At 39.2% G+C, this 22,657-nt stretch overlaps 1 protein-coding gene across 1 annotated transcript in view; it reads right to left on the reverse strand.

The window, feature by feature from the left end:
- reep3b (receptor accessory protein 3b) overlaps positions 1-22,657 on the reverse strand; it is a 72,757-nt gene that overhangs the window by 29,711 nt on the left and 20,389 nt on the right. The window contains exon 2 of the mRNA XM_042507327.2: positions 17,403-17,475. Within this exon, the coding sequence (XP_042363261.1) occupies positions 17,403-17,475 (73 nt within the window). The remainder of the gene's footprint in view (positions 1-17,402; positions 17,476-22,657) is intronic.

A 22,657-nucleotide genomic window follows, 5' to 3' on the forward strand; every position in this document is an offset into this window, starting at 1 on the left:
TGTGAAATATTTGCAAGTCTCCATGAGTGGAGTACAGTATTTTTTTTAAATTGTGGAAATACAGTAGTTACAGAGGCAGGCAGCTCTGCAGCAGCGCTGCTCATACACGCAGTTTGTCCCGAGCATCGAGCTGTGCTCTCTTTTGGGTTGCTTAGCAATGTAGGCAGTTGTTGTTGCCGAAATAGCAACTTTTTGTAGGACTTTTTTGTCACTGAATCAGGCTTTCACTAAAGGGACCTGCATGCACATCTTCAATTGTCAGCAGGAATACCTCCTTTCTGAAATGACCTGTGATTGGCCAAAGACCCTATCACAGGGTATTTTTTTTTTCAATTCTTGCTAATGACGGAGAAAAAAAACCTGCCTTCCCAATCTTTAACTACCCTCATTCAACACTTTGTTATCTCTGCGTCTACAGCAGATAGACAGCAGAGATGTAGTGAGGGACGATGGATAGCCATGTTATTTCTGCTGTCACTGAACTGTGTTAATGAGGTGGAGTGACGGAAGAATGGAGGGAATTTATGGAATGAGACAGAAGAGGTTGTTTCAGTCCCTGGTTTTACTTTGAGTAGAGGTGAGAGTGTTCAACAAGACTGTCAGCATGCAACTGTGTGTACTGTATGTACACATGCACACTCAGAAATACACACTGAAGTAACAAAAACATGAAAAAGAGGGCTTGGCTTTTGGAATGAATGTTTAGAGCCAACTTTGTCATGAACTGGAGTAACCTCTGGCAGGGCGTGCTGTAGCTCAAGTCACATAAAAACAGTCACAGGTCTGTGTCAGCTGTAGAATAGCTGCTATCTTCCAGTAATAAACTGTTTCATCAATGTACACATGGAGTCCTTCACATATGTGCCTGGGGCCAACTGATTGAAAAACTCAATTCATGAAAGACTGAGAAATTCAATCTTATGAATTTGTTTTGGTTAGATGATCATGAAAGGCCCGTGGCTTATTTGCAAACAGCATGCTGCTCCTATCTTATCCTCCAGTGAGATCCAGTCTTCATTCACTGATTCAGCATTCCTCTTGACATTTTCTGAGGGGGGCAAAGTGTGCAGTGTGCAGCTGAGGTCTTGCTCCCATTCGGGGAAGAAGGTTGGTTCAAGTTATAAGACATATCTTACATGTAGAGCAAGAGGAACTCGTTCCTCAGGAAGACTTCTTTTCCCAGCATCTAGCAATTGTGTACATCAGCTTTAGAGGACTCTGCAACTGACAACGTCACTGCACGAAAAAAATAAAGGATCCTTCAACGGATGTCATGAGACAACTCGGTTAGCCAAATGAGGGTTGATGCAACGTGCACAGTACCTCTGCTGTGGAAAATGCAGCCTCATCTTGTCAGTTACATATGTGTAGGACTGGGATCAAATGCAAAAGTGGAACATAGCTTTTAGCAGTGCTTTCAAATCAAGCCACAGGCCATTAGTCAGAGGCTGTTTGTGAATACTTAATTTCGTCACAACAGAAACTTGAGCAATATCTGAACAAATATATATTAGTTACATACAAGTCCATGTATTTAATTTTTTTATTGTGAAGACCTTGACTTGTCTAATATAGAATGCATATGCTTTTTTCTTTTGCAAGTTGTTTTAAACAGCATCATAGCCTTTAGAAGATGAAGTATTACTTATTCTTTGAATAAAATGCCAGAAATTATAATTCTATCTAATTATAGGCAGATTACCCATTATCAAAATAGTTGCAACTAGGGATGCATGATTACATCGGCATGCCATTGGTATGGGCTGATATTGGCTTTAAAATGAAATATCTCAATCAGTCAACATGCTGATTTCTGCCAGTATCATAAACCTATATAATTTTTCTTACTGACAATCTGAACATGTACAAAAAAATATCAACCCTAGATTGAAGTATTTTTCTTATTTTGCACAATGAAAGATGTTGCATATATTTCACGTCTCCTGCTGGTGGGCCATCATGATAAGAGTATGCATAATATGAAGTTAATTCCACTACAGAGACTTGATGATCACTAAAACTGGAAAAGTGTATATATATATATATATATATATATATATATATATATATATATATATATATATATATATATATATATATATATACATCAATATTGGTACAGGTTATCCGCCAAAATCCAATATCAAGTCAAGTCAATTTTATTTATTAAGCCCATTATCACAAAACACTGTCTGCCTCAGAGAGCTTTACAGCATACAGCATCCCTCTGCCCTTTGACCCTCACATCACCTAAGGAAAAACTCCTGAACACACATGGACAGACGTGCAATAGACGTCGTAAATAACAACTGAATTACAATTATGACAAAACGGAAAGAGAAAGAGAGAGAGGGAGAGAGATGCACATCAATAATGGAAATAGACAGATGTCATATTACAATACCAACAGGTGTAAAATTACTAAATGCACTCAATGATAATATTGTGAGTGTTGATAAGAGTCCCATGCATATATTGATAGTGAAGGCGCGGCTCATAATAATGGCAGTAGAGGGTTGCGTCAAGCACGAACACAGGCGTAGCTTCAGACATTACCACAGCTGTGTCAAAACCAAGACCATAATCAGGGCGAGCCGAGGGTACAGTATCAGTGCAGCCACCGCACATATCGTGCAACCCTACTTTACTGAACAAAATGCTGGAAATAATGGCTGGAAATACAAATGTATTTCTTTCTTTTTATCTCATTAAAATGTTTTAGTCAAATTAAAAATCAACAGACTATTCATTTGTCAAAATAGTTGTCATTAAAAATATGTAATGATATTCATGTATTTAATATTCAAAATAATATAGTGATGCTTCTTTGAGCAATGTATTTGATATTCAAAATAATACAGTGATATAATATAATCATATATTCAAAATAATATAGTGATATTGCTCTATGTAATGTGGCCCAGTCCTATTTGTAAGTGCAGATAGATGTACCTTGTACCTTGTAGCATTGTGCTGTTTTTGCACTGAGGCAGAAAAACATAAGGGCTGAAGTGATAACGTTTCACACTTGCACACTCAAGAACAAATGGACATCAGGTGTTTTCGCATTTTAGAAATATTCAAACTGGACTTCTGATCATTTTTGGAAATATCTACAGTTCTCCATTTACATCCATTCCTTCCTTGCATTCAGAGTTGTTAAAATATTTTTTAAGGTCATTGACCTCAACCAAATCAACTGCTTTATGCAAAATAAGTGAACTTGTGAATCGGTAAAAGCAGAGATCAAGAGACAGAAGCAGGCTGAGAAGAAGATAAAGAGAAGGAGTCTGAAGGCAAAACCACAGCTTACTGTGTCTGAATCTGTGAGCTTCTGTGTTCAAGCTGTGTGAGAACATGTCAGCGGATGGGGATTTCACTCTCACTGACATTGGTTACATCAGCCAGCTCCACCAAAAAAACACCTCCAAGCCCTGAAACCTATATTCATGCATAGGTTCCAATCAGAGCCTGAGTTTAAATGCAAATGAGTGCTAGGACATAATTTATATATGGCTGTTCCAGTGATTTTGGAAAGTACACACAGTGTCTACAAACCCAGACAGCTGGATGCTGTCATCAGGTGACACTTGCACAAAGAACAATCTCTGACACTTTGAATTAAAATAAGTTGCGTGCAAAGAGAGGGCCTACAGCTGTGATTTCAAAACTTTCTAGGATGATAAGTGCAATAAATGTATATGGAGAAGACACAGGAATGAAGTGTGTCCCTGACAGACATTGGCTCAAATACACAAAAAACTGAGCGGTATAATCAAATCCCAGTGCTCATGTAATTTGCATTTAGACTGATATTCATCTTTCTTTTTTTCTCCCTTTTTTTTCTTTTTACAAAGGAAAACCTTCTCTGACAAAGTGATTGACATCAACATAAAACTTTACATCAAATATTACCAAAAGTGCCAACTATAATAAATTTGTCATTTTAAAATGGTATTTACAGATAACTTCAATTTGTCAAACTACTGACAAATCTGAATACTTCAGGGAGTGGGGCTCTATGCTAACTTTTTCCCCAAGAAGTAAATGTGCTCCTAAATGAAAAAAAATATTAGGAGCACACAAAGAAAAGTTCCAACAGAGTTTATGAAATAATTAATTGCATACATATTTATATTATGTGTGTACAGGCATTCCCTCTCCTTGTGTACTGTGGTTCTGAGATACAGTTTTTTCTCATTGTCTGTCTGCGTGTTGGCCACATTGGCCCATGTCTACTAAATGCAATAGATATCAGCTGTCCAACTGCTTTCATATTTTGGCCGTCTGGCATGCTTACAGGTCAGCCAGCGGTCCACAGCAGGAGTGGAATCCATCTGCTCAACAGGAGGACAGCAGGGTTACGGTAGCTTCACTGACGTTAGCTGCCATGTTGGCCTTTTTGTTATCAGCCATGTTAGTGTTAGCCACCAGCTCAGTCAAACCTTGCTCTCCCTCTCTTTACCAAAAATAAAATTAATGAGCTCCATTTTTCTCCACAATGTAGGTTACTGTATTGTTACCCTTTATGCAAGCGAAAGTCGCCCGTCCATAATTCATCATAAAGTTACAGAGGCTGAAGTTAGTGTCGTCACTTCAAGTATTCTTTATTTTAGATTAAAAGCCCTCCAGTAAAAAAAAAAAAAGCATTTCTGTTGCGGCTTTTCTGTTAACCACACGCTGTGTTTCTAAAAAAAAAAAATTTGCGCACACCATTGAACCCTGGGGAAGCATTTTAGTCAAAAGAGAAAAGAAAAAAAAATCGGATAAATTCAACAAAATAGACAAGGTAAGTGACTGGTGACAATGTTCACTCACTAATTACAACTACATGCTCCTTCTATAGGGATAGTTTAGGGGCATTTTAGTTCATGCAGGAAATCATGTAGGACATCCACCTGAAGTTTAACAGGAAATATAAAACCTGTCTTTGGTAAATGCCAGCTAGAAAGTACTTGATTGTTTGATTTGCACATAGTTTAAATACACTGTTGTACACATTAAACCGCAGCACATAAACAAATGAATGTTGTTGGCCAATTTTATATACACATGGCCTGACTTTGCCAACCCATGCAGATATAAAATTAAATGAAGCAGTGTCATCAAGTTGCTGGCCTTCTTCTTAAGTATTGAATCCAACCCAGTTCAGTCGCCACTCGATGTATGTACAAATGTTGGCATTGTACATTTTTGCAAACCACAGATGTGCTTTTCTATTGTCCATATGCTGCAAGTTTATGGACCAAATCCAAGATTGACTGGGCCACTCGACATTTGTTTTGAATTTACTGCTTTAAATGTAATATTGGGAATTCTGCATGGAAACTTGTTATTCTGCTAGGTAGAGTATGTTTGGGGTTTAATCCAGAACAAATCGGAATACAAAACATGAATTGTTTTTAATATACTACATGCAAAGTAGATTTTTTTGATGATGACAGCCTGAGATATGTCAATGATTAGCAGCAACATGAATTGTGACAGTGCACCTAGTGGAAATAGCAAGTATTTTCTCCAAATGCCAAATCTAGTAAAAATTATCAGGTAGAAAATAGTAAAATTGACAAACTCCAAGGCAAAGGCCCTGAATGACACCCAGAAACAATACAATGCATGTTTTTATGTTTTGACGGCTGTGTGTTCAGGAGCTGAGCTGTAATTCCAGGATTAAATTAAAAACACATAGTCTTGGGGACTTCCGGTTATGACGTCTGCCTGAACAGCAGCAGGTTGCTGAGCTCCGATCCCGCGACATCTATTTAACTTTTCCATTTTGCTAAGTCGACCCTCAACCAACTCGGTTAGTACAGCAAAAGCTTTTTAGGCATACTGTGAACCAAAATGCCACGAAAGAAAACAAATAATCAGATGAAAACGGCAACAGGTGGCATCGACGACGACGATGCTAGCATGGACAATGCCTCGGTGGATGGCGAGACGGACTCGGAGGATGCTAATGCGGCTCACCAAGACGACAGGGCTAACATTTTAGCCACCATTCATTCAATGAGAGCCGACTTTTCAACTCAACTGCGTGAAGTCGTCTCGTCTAACCAGGAGATAAAAGAAGCAATTGGTGTGTTTTCTGAGAGGCTAACGGCGGCCGAGTCCCGCATTAGCAAAGCTGAAGACGCCATCTCAGCGCTAACTGGCAAGGAAAAGTCCCTTCAAAAGAAAGTTGAAGAGCTTACACTAAAACTGGATGACCTCGAAAACAGACACCGGAGATCGAACCTACGGCTGATCGGCTTACCAGAGAGAACTGAGGGGGAAGATGCGGTCGCATTTCTTCAAGCCTGGCTGCCCGAGATCTTCGGACCTGACACGTTTCTCAGACCCGTTATGATTGAACGTGCCCACCGGCTCCCCGGCCAACGAGACCCGAACGGAGCCCCGCGTACTCTCATCATGAAGTTTCTCAACTATCAAGATAAAGTTCGGGTAATGAGAGCAGCTCGCCAAAAAGGAAAGGTGATGTACCGGGAGCATCAAGTCATGTTCTTTCCAGACCTGTCTGTGGAGGTACAGAAACAACGGCGGCAATACAGTGGTGTGAAGCAGAAACTCCGGGAGTTACACCTGGACTTTGGACTTATATTTCCAGCAAAAATGAAGATCTTTCACAAAGGCAGTCAGCACCTATTCAACACACCGGGAGAGGTGGAAGCATTCATCCAGCGTGTTTGCCAACAGAAAGACGGGTAAACAATGGCCAACATTAAGTAAGCTAAAACACAATATTAAACACATCTATGCCTATGTAGGACAGTTAAGGACACTGTCACAGTGTTTTAATGTTGTCTATCCTGAATACAAGGAAATCTGATTTGGATGCTAATACTTGCATTCTAAACATGAGGGTGATGGCTGACATAATTAATATTCACCAGGATCGGAGCACTTGACCTAGATAATTTAGGTAGAAGTTTTTCTACTCCTTTTTTTTTTTTCTCTTGCTCCTTTTAAAGGATCAGTGAACATAACCAAGTCACTATAAGAGAGGAGGGTTTCTGTTTAAACTAGATCACAAGGGGTGGGAAGGGTTAACAGTTCTGTGTTGTTATGAGTGTTTTATTGTTCTTTTTTGTTAACTTTGAGGTGCATTTCACAGGAATGGCAAAATGTTATCATCGGGGCTATGCCATATTCACAGTATTAACACATTAATAGGAATTTAGACCTTCAGATAATTTCCTGGAATGTTAGAGGCCTAAGAAAATTAGTAAAAGTTAAGCAAATTATGAATAGGATTAAGCAATATCATCCCAAAATAGTCTTCTTACAAGAAACACATTTGCTTTCTAATGAAACAGGACGTTTGAAGAAAAGATGGCCAGGTCAAATAGTCACATGCTGTTTTTCATCATATGCTAGGGGAATCGCAGTGCTTATCCATAAGTCTGTTCCTCTTCGTATTCAAAAGACTGTTTTGGATCCAACGGGCAGATTTATTATTATACAAGCTTCATTAATAAACCAAGACTTGATTCTTGTGAATTTATACGGTCCTAATAATGACGATCCTAATTTTTATAATAATTTATTTTTGTTAATTTTGATTTTAACTGTACCCTTGATCCGAAACTTGATCGCTCTTCAGGCATTGATCTAACCCATGCAAGAAGCAGGAAAATAATTCATCAATTTATGCAGGATCTTAACCTAATCAATATTTGGAGAATAAAAAACCCTACAAAGAAAGAGTACTCTTGTCATTCTGCTACACATAATACATTCAGCCGCATAGATTACTTTCTCATGTCCAAATCGTTTGCTCCAAATGTTAGTGATTGTACGTACAAGAGTATCCTCATTTCTGATCATGCACTGCTTCTGCTTAATTACTCTGCTACAACCACGGTCAAAGGGAAAAGACTTTGGCACCTAAGGCTACAGTGGTTACAAAATCCCAAATTTCTTGACTACGTTGGGCAAAATATTGATGACTATTTTCAGTTAAATACAACAGAAACATCTGCCTCAGTAAGATGGGAGGCTTTCAAAGCTTTTATTAGGGGCCAAATGATGGGTTACACAAGAAATAAATCGAATAAACAATATCTAGAGATGCTGGTGCTGGAAAGCTATATAAAGGAACTTGAATTGGAACTAACTGGTGATAATAGCAAAGAAAAACAACAGAAATTAGCAATTCTAAAAGCGAAGTACAATAGGTTATCCACCAATAAAGCTCTAGCAGGTTTAATTAGACTGAAGCAGACCTATTATGATCAGGGAGAGAAGGCAGGGAAATTACTTGCATGGCGCTTAAAGACAGAACAAAATGAACGAATCATCACAGAGATTATCACTGCTAACGGAGATATAATATCAGATCCTCAAATAATTAATACAATTTTTGAATCATATTACACACAGTTATATTCATCGGAGTGTTTAGTTACTGACAAATTATTTCAAGATTTTTTTGAACAGTTAAGGCTCCCATCTCTTAGTGAGGAAGCTAAAGCGGATTTAGATTCCCCTATTACATCAGATGAAATATCTGAAGCAATTGACAAAATGAAAGGGGGAAAGGCCCCTGGCCCAGACGGACTACCTATTGATATTTATAAAATCTTTAAGAACAAACTATTATCTCCACTGTTAGATGTATTTGTAGAAAGCTTCAACTCCGGCAAACTTCCACCATCCATGTGCAACGCACTTATAATTTTGATACTGAAGCCTGGAAAACCACCAACAAAATGTGATCCTTATCGACCAATTTCACTGATTAATTCTGATGCCAAAATAATTGCCAAAGTGCTGGCACGAAGACTTGAAAAATACCTGCCTTGTCTCTCTGATCCAGACCAAAATGGATTTGTTAAGGGACGGCAAGCGTTCCACGGTGTCCGCAGGGTCCTTAATATTATTTATGCGAAGACAGAAAATCCAGATACAGCAGTACTTTCGCTAGATGCAGAAAAAGCGTTTGATCGCGTCGAACATCAATATCTCCATCACGTGCTTGCACGTTTTGGCTTTGGCCAATATTTTTCTAATTGGATTAAAGTTTTATGTAACAACTCGGCTGCATCTGTATTAACAAATGATATTATATCCAAACCCTTTAATCTTTTAAGAGGCACACGCCAAGGGTGTCCCCTTTCACCTCTTCTGTTTGTGATGGCGATTGAGCCCTTGGCTATTGCCATCAGGAGCAATCAACATATTATAGGCATCAAAATAAATGAGATCGACAACAAAATAGGCTTATTTGCGGATGATATTGTAATTTTTTTATCCCATCTAGAACAGTCATTGCAACACCTGTTTAAGACCATTAACTCTTTTAGCAAGCTATCTGGCTACAAAATTAACCAATCAAAATCTGCTATACTTTTCCTTAAACATTCGGAAAGAATAAATCCTCCCGTACAAACACCATTCAAAATAGTTAGGGATAGCTTCACTTATCTTGGTATTAGGATCACCCCTAAAATTAAAGATTTAGTAGAGACAAATTATAATCCGGTGATAGAATCAGTTTCAGAATCTATTAATAGATGGTCAACGCTACCAATTTCTATGATAGGGCGGATCAATATACTTAAAATGAACGTTCTTCCAAAATTTCTTTACCTCTTTCATTCCATTCCTCTGGGTCCTCCTATTAATTATTTTTCAAAGATGAAAAGCATGTTCTGTAATTTCATTTGGAACAACAGAAGGGCTAGACTTCGCTTATCTTTGCTTTATCTTCCCTATGATAGAGGAGGGTTGAAACTCCCAAATCTCCAATGGTATTATTGGGCTGCTCAGCTCACTACTACCTCTTGCTGGTTTGCACAAGAAACGCCATGGTCCTGGATGAATATGGAAAGAAGTATGTCATCCCCTCTACCACTCAATTCATATCTATACTCAGCTAAATTAAAAGAATTAAAGGCAATAACACATAATCCCTTTGTTAAAAACACGATTCTGGTATGGCATGAGGTTCACAAACATACAGGTGAGATACCTGTGTTATCTCAATATACACCAATCTGGGGTAACAGTGAATTTAAACCTGGCAAGCAAGATATGGGCTTTAAAATCTGGGCAAACAAAGGCGTTAGTAAAATTGCAGATTTATTTGACAATAACATTCTCATGTTGTTTGAAGATCTGAAACAAAAATATGACATACAACCAAAACATTTTTTCAAATACCTGCAGATAAGAAGCTATATATTTAAGCTACAGAAGTCTTTATCTCTACCTACTCTTAGTCCCATTGAAGAAATAGTAACAAATCGACATTCTAAGAGGGGATTGACTTCAAGCTTCTATGCAATGATTACGGAAGGATCATCGGTGTCTTCAGATATTAAAAGACTGGCATGGTGTGAAGATTTGAATTCTGTTATCTCCACTGAGGACTGGTAGAAAGCTTGCTTAAAATCCCAAACACATACAATAAATACCCATTTTAAACTACTTCAGTACAAGTGGATAATGAGAATATACGTTACACCAACTCAACTGAATAAATTTAACCCCAATAACCCTGACTCGTGCTACAAATGTGGTAGAAAGGGGACATTATACCACTGCTTATGGGACTGTCCACAGATTCAGACATTTGGAGTGAGGTGATGGATATGATTTTGTATGTTACAGGTATAAAAATAAAAATAGACCCCAAAATATGTATTCTTGGTATCTTTCCGACAAACCATAACCTTAGCAAAGCAAACAAATCTATGATCATTTTTTGCATGTTACAAGCCAAACACACTATAGCCAGATCTTGGAAATCCACTTCCAAACCAAGTATTAGTGTCTGGCTTACAGGACTATCACTGGAAAAACTCACCTTCACATTAAAGGGTAAATACCCCATCTTTGACAGTATGTGGAGATCTTTTATGGTGTTCTTAGAGGGGAGGGAAGCATTGGAGGCATGTTCCCCCTGTATGTAAACCAATCAATCAGATTTATTTATAAAGCACTTTTAAAACAACCAGAGTCGACCAAGGTGCTGTACAAAGACAATAAAAATAAAAATAATAAAAACAATAAAGGACAATAAAATAATAGAACTAAAAACAGCATAAACAATAAAACATAATTAATAAATAGGCTAAAAGTGTATTGCCCGTCGTATCTATGCACATGTGAACCAACAACCCTACGTGATGTTAAAAGCTAAAGAAAACAGATGGGTTTTAAGAAGGGTCTTAAAATCAGACAGTGAGGAGGCCTGTCTAATGTGCAGCGGCAGCTCATTCCAAAGTTTTGGAGCTGCAACAGAAAACGCTCGATCCCCTCTGAGCTTCAGCCTTGTCTTGGGCACCCTCAGGAGCAGCTGGTCAGCTGACCTGAGAGACCGGCTGGGTGTATAGGGGTGCAGAAGCTCAGAGAGGTATGGTGGGGCAAGACCATTTAAAGATTTAAAAACAAATAAAAGAATCTTAAAATGAATTCTAAAATGGATGGGCAGCCAGTGAAGTGAAGCTAAAATCGGTGAAATGTGATCAAACTTTCTTGTGCCTGTTAAAAGATGTGCAGCGGCATTCTGCACCAACTGGAGACGAGCAATGGAGGACCCACTAACCCCCAAATACAGAGCGTTGCAGTAATCCAGTAATTAGTTACAAAGGCGTGGATCACTGTTTCAAAGTGCTGTCTGTGAACAAATGGTTTTATTTTAGCCAGCTGCCTTAACTGGAAGAAACTTGATTTCACCACAGCTTTGATCTGGCTGTCAAATTTAAGATCTGCGTCCACTATAATCCCCAGATCATTAACGATGGGTTTGGCGTATTGTGCCAAGGGACCTAGATCAATTGGGGGGGTCACAGAAGTGCCACCAAAGACCAACACTTCAGTTTTTCTCTCATTAAAACTCAGAAAGTTTAGAGCCATCCAGGCCTTGAGGTCATCCAGGCAATTTAAAAGAGGCTGAAGAGAGAATGAATCAGCCTTTTTGAGGGGGAAATAGATCTGACTGTCGTCAGCATAACAATGGAAAGCAACACCATGCTTTCTGAGGAAGGAGCCAAGTGGGAGGAGGTATAAAGAAAATAACAGAGGGCCCAGGACCAAACCCTGTGGGACCCCACATGAGAGAGGAGCAGCGGAGGACACAGAGTCACCAAGACTAACACAGAATGTCCGATGGGACAGGTAGGACCTGAACCATTCCAGAGCCGTGCCACTGATTCCCACCCACTGCTCCAGATGAGCAATCAGTATGTCATGGTCCACTGTATCGAATGCTGTAGTTAGATCCAAGAGCACCAGGATAACGCAGTGACCAGAGTCAGTAGCTAAGAAAATGTCATTAAAAACTTTTAAAAGGGCAGACTCTGTGCTATGCAGACTTTTAAAACCAGATTGGAAGATCTCAAGAACATTATGTTCACTTAAAAAGTCTATGAGCTGAGAGTAGACGATCTTCTCTAAGATTTTGGTGAGGAAGGACAATTTAGAAATGAGCCTAAAATTACCCATAACAGCAGGATCCAGTCCAGGTTTTTTAATCAGGGGTTGCACAAATACATGTTTAAAATTCACAGGGACCACTCCAGAGGACAGACTGCTGTTAATGATGCTGTGTAAATGTGGACCAACAGTGGGGAACACCTCCTTATATAAACGAGGAGGAACAGGGTCACTGGGTGAGCCTGAAGGCTTTAAATGATCCACAGTCTCCTGCACGATAGACAAAGACACAGGCTCAAATGAGTCAAAAACAGCAGAACAGGGGACCAACACTGAAGGGTCGTAATCAGGAGGTGAAATAAGTGCTCTGGTAGAAGTGACTTTAGCAATGAAGAAGTGCAGAAAGCTTTCACACACAGTAGGGGAGGAATCCATTCCCACCGTCTGTGGAGCATTCAGAGCAGAGTTAATCACCTTAAACAACACGCGAGATTTGTGACAATTTGAGACAATAATGTCAGAGAAATAACTTCTTTTAGCCTCTTTCACAGTGGACTGGTAAAAACGCCAACAATCCCTCAACATTTGAAAAGATACCTTCAGTTTATCTCTTTTCCACCTCCGCTCAGCTCTGCGACATTCCCATCTGGCAGTGCGGGTTGTTTCATTCAACCAAGGCTCAGTTATCACTTTATGCTGCTTGCTCTTTAGCGGGGCCGCAGCATCAATGGCAGTTTGACAGGTGCCAACAAACATAGAGCAAAGAGCCTCTGTGTCATCGCACACAGGGTCGGGAGTGACGCAGTTCTGACTGAAAGCGGCTGAGAAGCGAGCAGCAGTGGAAGAGTTAATAACCCGCTGTGTGCGAGCAGCAGCGCGAGGTTTAACTGTGTTGGTGCATACAGTAGCTTCAAACAGTATAGGCATATATGCTTCACAGATCTCCAGGTTAAAAACAGGCAGACCATATGATAAAACAAGATCAAGCGTGTGACCACGAACGTGTGTCGGGTCCAGTACAGACTGTACAAGATTAAAAGAATCAATTATGTTTAAGAAACCCCTGGCCAAGGGGGTTTCCGGACAACATACATGAATATTACAATCCCCGACAATCAGAACCCGGTCATATCTCGGCATAATATCAGCCAAGAACCCAGAAAAGTCAGCTAGAAAGTCTTTGTTATATTTAGGAGGCCGGTAAACCACCGCACACAGCACTATGTGAGAACTACCTAGCTCAAACAAACTTAATTCAAAGCTGGTGAAGGCGGATGATGGAGAAGTCAGTTTACATTTAAAATCGTTTTTAAAAATAGTCGCAATTCCTCCTCCTCGACCAGATGTCCGCGTAGAATTAAAATAGCAGCACTCATCAGGTAGAAGTTCTGTGAAGGCACTGGACTCACCAGCATGCAGCCAGGTCTCTGTGACAAAGAGGAAGTCCAGTTCTCGAGATGCGAAGAAATCCTTCAGGATGAATGTTTTATTCGCAAGCGATCTTGCGTTAACCAGGCCAAACCTGGCAGGAGCCGGCGGGTCTGGGCGAGCAGCTGACTGTGGGTCCCTAAGGAGAGGACGCAGGTTCCCAGGATCCACTCCGCGCCATCAGGGGCAAGGAGGGCAGGAATCGCGGGGTAAAAACACATCATCCGAGCCGGCCACCGGGACCAAGCAGGCGGCGATAGGATCCAGCCAGCGTCGAGAGACATAAAGGCGAGATTCCGCTCCACATCCGCCACAACCAGTGCGCAGCCACTCGGCCTTCAGCCTCACCAGGCACCCGCCCCGGTTCCTACAGCGGCGGCGGCGTTTTCGCCAAGAGGATGACGCTGATGTGCGGCAAAGGTATGTCAGGATTTCCGTAAGTAAAGGAGGCAGAGATTTCTGTCCAAAACGTTGCAAGATGACAGGATCTTCAGTGAAGACACTCAGATTTAGCAACGTTTGACAATCGTACACCAGTAAGGAGTCGACAACATGTGCAACAAGTGATACAAACAGCACAAATATGCATAACATTCGGAGCGGCCGACGGTACGCCTCACACACTGGCGCCATCTTAAAGCCACACCCTTCAACAAATGAAATTGCCATGTATTTACTGTACGTCTGTTTGTTTCTGTTTTGTTCTATTTGAAATGCTTTTCTCTAAGGTAAAGGATGATGTATCTTCTGCACTGTGCAAAATAATACATCTTAATGCCCTGTGATGTCTATCTTATTGAAGATGAGCCTTACTGTGATGGTTCTGTGTTGCACCTGTATATTTTTTTTTTCTTGTTGTTGTAATGTGTTTACTCAACCTAAAAATTAATAAACACACTTGTTTTTTTGTTTTTTTTAAAAAAAACACATAGTCTTGCCAAAATGTATGCCATTAGTATGAAATTATAAATAAACAAAAAAAAAAGAATAAAAAGCGTGTGAAATGAGGGTTAAAGAACAAAATCCAGTTTTTCCATTCCTTCAACTGTCCATTCATCTCCTCCTTCATTCCTCCCTTCCTTCCCTAATTTGTAGTAAGTAACTAAAATGCTCAGGGGAAATGTAGTGAAGTATTTTATTTAGGAAATGGAGTGGAGTAAAAGTGACAGTTGACAGAAATAGACAAACTTAAGTAAATTATAGGCACTCCCAAAAAATAAAGCACTGTATACTACAGTTTCTTTCCAAGTGTGCCAGTACTATTGCCCCAATTATCTAAATTACTGAAGTGATCCTATCAATTCTATTTTCAGTTTTTTATTTTATTTACTTTTATTCTTCCATTAGTTTTGTTCACCTTTTTTCGTGAGATCGCATTTTCATGTCATCAAGTTCTTGTGTCTGTTGTGTGTATTATTTGCCAGTACAAAATAACATTTAAAAAGAAAACAATTTGGTTGTGTTACATTCATAGGTTTTATACACATGGCATAGTTTAGATTACATGCATAGAAGCTGAGCTTCTCCTGAGGCGGAACGGAGGTTGGCATGACAGCAGCCAACCACTGCTCAAGATCAACAAAAGTGGTTATTTTTTTAGCGAGAGTTCACGACATGTCCAGCCGTAATTGAAGTGACCAAACAGGATATTTTAAGGCAAAACATGATGTTTTCTGGCCCTAACCAAGTGTTTTTGTGCCTAAAACCTAACCACATGTTAACCACAGTGTTGACATAACATGAAACTGAAAATTGAAACGCAACAAAATGTGAAGGTTCAACATAACCGCTCCATCTGAAACGTGAAAATGTAGCATATCTGTGGTTTTTCAGAAATCTACAATGCCAACATTTATTCTGGCAACTGGGCCGATCTAATCAAAAGATCACATGCACAAAGACAATGATGACCCCTGCTTTTGTTCTGAAAAATACAACACTTGCTCTAAATTCTCAAGTGCAGACCACGTTCTCTAAATATAAAAATAATGAATTCACTGGAGGTTTAATTTAGCATACCCCAAAACATGGCATGACAATTGGATCTGGTTACTTTTGAGTTGACGCTGTTTTTCAGATATAGTGAATATTTGATCACTGTTTCCCTTGAGTTAGAGGACCAGTGGAAGCTAATGGTAGATTCCATGTGGTTCCAATATATTTCTGTATATGTGCTCTTTGATTATCAGCAAAAGAAAAGTAAATGGTTAGAGTTTTTTTCAATTAAATGTCTTACACCTACACATATTCAGTTACTGACAACAGTGCAAATTGAGTTGATACATCACAATAAGCATTCAGAATGCATAACTCAGCTGTCATTAATAAAATGATACATACATTTACAGTGCCTAGTTTTTATATTTATGATTTTTGTCTAGATATTTTATTAGCCTATTATTGTATATCACTGCATTGCTTGATTTTATGATGTATGGATACATTTCTGCTTTTTTTTAAATGTGACTTATCAGGGGTAATTGCTTTGAAACATACCTATAAATATATATGCATTGTTATTATCATTTTAAATAATTATTATAATATTATTATTAATATATTATTTAATTAATATTATCTAATGAACATGACGAATGTAATGGCACTCTGATTTGCTAAAAAATACAGTTAGGGTAGTAAAAATTCAGAATATCCGGTAACTTGGGCAGGTTACCTAAAAACCCTTAAACCTTTAATATTCAGGGCAGAATCAGAGTATTACAGTATATGAGGTTGTTTAGAAACAAGAGTCAGTCAGTCATTTTCTGTAACCGTAAGGGTCGCGGGGGGCTGGAGCCAATCCCAGCTGTCATCGGGCGGAAGGCGGGTACACCCTACACTATCGCAGGGCCAACACATATAGACAGACAACCATACACACTCACAGTCACACCTAAGGGCAATTTAGAAACAACACCCCGCCCATGGACTGAACCCCGTTCCAACCGGGTTTTGACCCGCTAGGGACCCTCTTGCTGTGAGGCAACAGTGCTAACCACGACGCCACCGTGCCGCCACATGTTTTTCAATATCATTATAAATACAGGTGCTCCTTTTTCTATTAACCACATTGTAACACATTGAAGTACGCACCACCAGAGCTCATTCTGAGGTCTCGACTGGTGGAACAGGCAGCTAAGCTGAAAGACACAACGACACCTAGTGTTCGAGGGAGAAGATACAGGACTGTAAACAGCCAGCTGCCAGCAGGCAGAAAGAGACTGTGGGGAATAACAGCATGTTTTCTTACATCTAACTTTATGAATTAAGAATTCATTTTTACCAAACTGGAGCTGGTGATCGTTGAAACAGTGGCCTTACTAACTAGATTACTAACAAGAGTAACCCAGATCATTTGGATGAGTTTTATTTTGTTTCTGTCAAGTTTGAGCGCTGCACACTTATAACGTCATATACCATATACCACGAAATTTCAGGAAGGTATGAAATATTACATACCATCCCAGCCAATACACATGTGAGTTTAGAAGCTGGTTGAGGTTAGTGTCCATGTGTGTATTTGTGTGTGTGGTATAATCATACAATAATCAAACAGGTCATTAGTACATGCTGAGTAATGCTCATATACTTACATATTCCTTGACATTTTTGGTCTTGACAGCTTTGTAAGAGTAGTATGCAGGATACAGAGTCCCAAAAAACAGCCTGCAGGGAGAGAGGACACATCTCATCAGCTCATCATTTCTATCACAATCATATTTTAAATAACCTCAATTATCCAGCATATATAATACTTCTTGCAACCTTGCAGTCCTGAAAACACAGACACACTGCTGAAATGCTGTCAATGTTGTGACAACACTGACATTCCTGGATGAATGTGGGAGAGTTCTCACTTTGATGTGTCTTTGTTTTCCCACTTCACAAGCAATTAAATATGTTTTGCAGGCAGCCACAGACACGCCATTTGAATATATAATTATGTGATGGATCTATGAGGTCCGTTAGCATGAAAAGTAGAAAATGTATTGGTGGTTTTACAAATACTGATGAATACAACCGCTCTGTTTTCATTAAAAGTACAGTTTGAAGACTTAGTTTATCTCTGCCTTTACTATTTAGTTTAACCACACAGTCCTCACTCACTTGTGAAGGGGATTTTACACTCACACCAAAATGGCAGACAGCATAATCCAAAGTGTGCTGAGGCTTACATACAGCATTGTGTTTTTCCAGTTAAAAGTCCTCATGTGTTCCTGCAGAACAATCTAGGGATTTATATCCTGCGATGATGGGGTGTTGGGTTCTGACCCAGAGTCTGAAAACCACTGGAACACAAGACAATGACTCAATGTTTCCCCTGCAATCTTGTGCAGTGGCAGCGGTTAGGGGTAATGTGGGCTTTGGTTCCATGTCTGCTCCAGTGCAGGTTTCAACACTGCCTCAACTACAGCACTCTTCTTAAGTTCCTCTGAGCTCAAATACACATTATTTGTTATGTAAAAATGACATATTCGTTGTTTTTTTTTGTTTTGTTTTATTTGGGTGTAGTAAGACACAAACAGCTTATTAATAACCGCTCAATTCCATGAACATTTCACAATACTGTTTCAGTTTTTACCTGCCCCTTAGGTAGCATTTACTGCTATAATTGTGTCTGTTTATTTTGTTTATTTTTGCAGACACAATTTTATACACTTTCATTTTCAGTATTTACATATGATCTGGAATGGCAGTGGTCCCTAACTGGTGGGTCGCGGTCCAAAAGTGGGTCAGGGGTCCATTCTGAATGGACCACAACTGACTTGGGAACATGTCAAGTTGTGAAACATATACTTCATTTTTAAGTAACAGTGAATTTCTTGCACAGAACTTTTATTTTGAAAAGCCATTTGTGTTTATTCATGCAATATGTTTTATTTCTTTGTGTTCTATGCCAACATGGTGTTTACATTTTGTGAAATAAAATTGAATATGTGGTAGTTTTTCTAATGTGTGGACCTTGAACTAATGAGAAATCTGGAACCCGTGGCTGGACCAGTTGAAAACCCCAAGGAGACCAGTGATGCAGAAGATCCTTGTAGTTTCACACCCGAGAAGAACATTTCTGGCTTCATGCACCACTGAACTTTCATAGGAACAGGGTTCCCACACATTTTCATGGACAAAATTCCAAAACTTTTCTATGACTTTCAAGGACCCACAATATATATTTTTTTCCTTTACCCATTTACCCAGCTTTTTTGAACTTATTACATTCAAACTTTTTTCAAACATAATTTAAGCTAAGTGGCATACATGAAGTAAGGAAGGAAGTAAAAAACATACATGATGGTAATCAAAATATTACACATATTATGTTACTGTGAAAGCTATAGTATTTAAGTTTGCCATTATGTTACATTATGTGGAAGGTTATCCACAAAAGATTAATGTAATAATTTAAGGACACACAACAATATTCCATGACTTTGCCCAAGTGTTTAATGATTTTTACTAATTCTATGTCTTTTCCTGTCCTGGAAAACAGTATGATAAAATTCCATAACTTTTTCAGGTTTTTTCATGACCGTGGGAACCATGTAGGAGTGAACAGGGCCCCGCCTCCAGCTCTGTATCCAGTTCTTTTTATACATCCATGGTAATGCTGTTCTAAAAACTGCTAAGTTAGCTGGTCAGCAGGACACATACATGACTCACACGGGTGGAGTTCCAGCAAGACAAAAGTTGTGCATGCCATTTGTAAAGACTCATGATAAGAGGTGCACAACCTCTCAGGGACTACTACAACAATATTTTACCCTGGGAGGCGTTAAGATCTTGTATGTGTCTTGGAGAAATTACTGCTTTATACCTTTGCAACAGCTGGCAAAAATGTGTTTTGAGCAATCAGATATCAATGCATCTTGAATGCTTCTAAACTCAACTATCTGATCTGCCCACAGCACATGAAGTGCCAGAGTCAGTAGCCAAGTTTCCATTACAGATTCGCACGAAACTTAATACAAAATATAATAATACACAACTGCGTGATGATAACATTCCAAGAAGCATGGCAATGGATGCTTAAAACATGAGCATGAGCTTTATTTCTATTGCAGCCACTAGGGCTGGGTATTGTCAAGAGTCTCACAATTCAATTCAATTCAATTTCGACTCTTTGGGTCACGATTCCATTCGATTCAATATTGATCCAGTTGCTTCGATATCGATTTAGTTATGTGTTGATGTCAGAAATACCCAGATAATTCATTCGAATACCTTCTGATATGTGTTCAATAAAGCGTGCATTATCTTTATTGATTTAGAACAAACTGACACCAAAACTTATTTTACCATTACATTATTCTTTATTAAATAAAGATTTAACCTAAAATAAACTAAAGTACAGAAAAGTGCACATTTTTGCCTGAGCCAAAATAAACAAAAGTAATAAACATTTAAGCAGGATTTGTCAACCTGCATTTGTGTGTGATCCACAGCTTTAGCATTAGCAACAGGTTCCAAAACATCTGGGTGGTGTCGGCTCAAATGGTTAGGTAAGTTCGTCGTATTGTTGCAGTGTTTAAACACTGACTCACGAGGCTCACACATGACGTTACTATTATCGACTTTTTGTATCCAAACTTCGGCTTTCAATGTTGTCGGCACTGATTTTAACACACCGCTACCTCGCACCACTGTCGCCATTTTAATGAATAAACAACAGATGATGTTTTGGGGTCAAGTGGGGCCTCTGAACAACGTCAATCACACTCCAGCGGCACTCACACTGCCCCCACAGGAGTGCAGCGTCATTACAACGGAAATAATCGATTTCAGGATTTTATTCAATATTGAATTGGCAAAAAACATATTGCAATGCACTGAAGAGTTGACTTATCATCGACTTATCATGATCTGACTTAACTTTTAGCAGTCCTACAAGAAAAGAGTAATTCTAAAAAGTATTGTGTATTTTAAGCATGTATTAGACGCTGTTTTCAGAGATACTACCGATGTCTGCTTCATTCATGAGATAAACACCAGTATAAATAAAGAACCAACCACTTACAGCCAGAGTAAAACTATACGTCTTTGTGGCTACTGTAAACCATCTAATGTAATCAACAGAGCTCTTTTCCATCCTGACACACACACACAGACACACACAGACACACACACAGTAAAAGTACTGACAAAAGAATGAATATCCACACCCTCAGTCATAGACACAGAGAAACAAGGGCAGTTTGTCCGACCTCTCTGCTCTAAGCTGCACACCATATATTTTCCCTGACAGAATTGTGTGTATGTGTGTGTGTGCATGCACAAGAGAGAAAGAGAGGGAGGGGAAGAAAAACGACTATATCAGTTTATAGCAGGACACTCCTTCCCTCTCTCTTTCTCCCTCTCTAGCATTCTTCTTCTGCTCCTCTCTCCTCCTCGTGCACACTGAGCTTGCCATGTCTGCAGCACAGTGTGTTCTCTGCAGATCTGCCGAGGATGCATGCTGGATCTGTTCAGCTGGAATATATACAGTGACTGCATCCTCAGCCATCTCTGCTCGTACTACCTGGTACATTCCGGGAGCTTTTCTCAGGTTTCAAGATGATCAGGTATAAAAGCTGTTTACATAACAACTGTGCATTTCTAAATCTGCTTTATCTTTTGGATGCTGACAAATCTCTATCTGCTCTTTGTCAGACCATATCTTCCATCAATTCACGGAGTCTCTGGCTCTCGTTATCTCCAACACTGTACTCATCGCTACATCACTTTTTTATTATTCTCTCTCCCACAAGCATACATTCTCACTGTCAGTAAATCAGTTTTTTAAATTTTTTTAAGTTGCAAAAATGCATAGTTTTTCCTCAAGTGTAATGTACTCTCCATTTTAATGTGGTGTATGTTACAAAGAAATTAACTTCTTATTCTCAAAATTCTGACCGCTTGCTTCTTGTTCACAGAATGTAGTTGTACTTTTAATACTTAAGTACATTTTATATTATAAAATGACTTTCCATACTTATGTGCCGTAAGCATCAGTTACTTAAAATACTTTTACTCAAGTAATATTCTAACAGGTGACTTTAACTTCTACAAAAGTCATTTTCTGGCAAGACGTGTGCTTTTACTTAAGTGTGGCTTTAAGGCACTTCATCCACCACTGCTTGTGCTTAAGTTCACAAATTTTGTCTCTACCCACCGCCATTAACTCATGAGAGCCCCCAGAAAGTGCACCAGGCTCAGAAGCAAATTTAAGATAGTGGCCAAAGGTTTAATTACATTGTCTTGGTCTTTCTTACTGAGTTACACTGGAAAAAGAAGAAATCAGTGGATAATTTTTTGTGAGCGTCAAAATCCCAGCAAAACTACTCATTTCACTATCAAGATAAAAGCCATCCAGTCTGTTAACATTTGGAAAGTCTAGAGGAGCTGCAAGATTAAATTCTTTAGACCGCCATTAAAGCCAGCAAAGTGCTAAACCGGTAATCAGTCGCTCAGAGGGCTTAAGTTACCCAGTTGGGTACACAGGCTGCACTCAGCTCCCGTAAGTCTCTAGTGCGCATGCCCAGTGTTGCAAACTCCTCTGTAAGGAAAGTAGCTATTGGCTCCCCCAAAAGTCGCTAGGAGTAGCTAAATGACGTAATCAACTAAGAGAGAGGCAAAACTTATAGAAAAGGCTGACAAGATAGTTTACAAACTATTAATTTTTGTATTTACAAACTTTTTTTTGCTGCCATATAACTATAATGTTAGCTTTTTTCTTTTCTTTTTTAGTGACCTAATGAATGCAGAGCAAAACAAAAACATGGGGTTCTAGTTTATATTTGGCCAGAGGTACGACAAGAGGGACAAGCAGCTGACGGAGCGAGACTGACTGAGACAGAGAGAACTGTGTGAG

The sequence above is a fragment of the Plectropomus leopardus genome, chromosome 19 (genome assembly GCF_026936395.1).
Source record: "Plectropomus leopardus strain MGB_pleo_1.0 chromosome 19, ASM2693639v1, whole genome shotgun sequence".
NCBI classification, from domain to species: Eukaryota; Metazoa; Chordata; class Actinopteri; order Perciformes; family Serranidae; genus Plectropomus; species Plectropomus leopardus.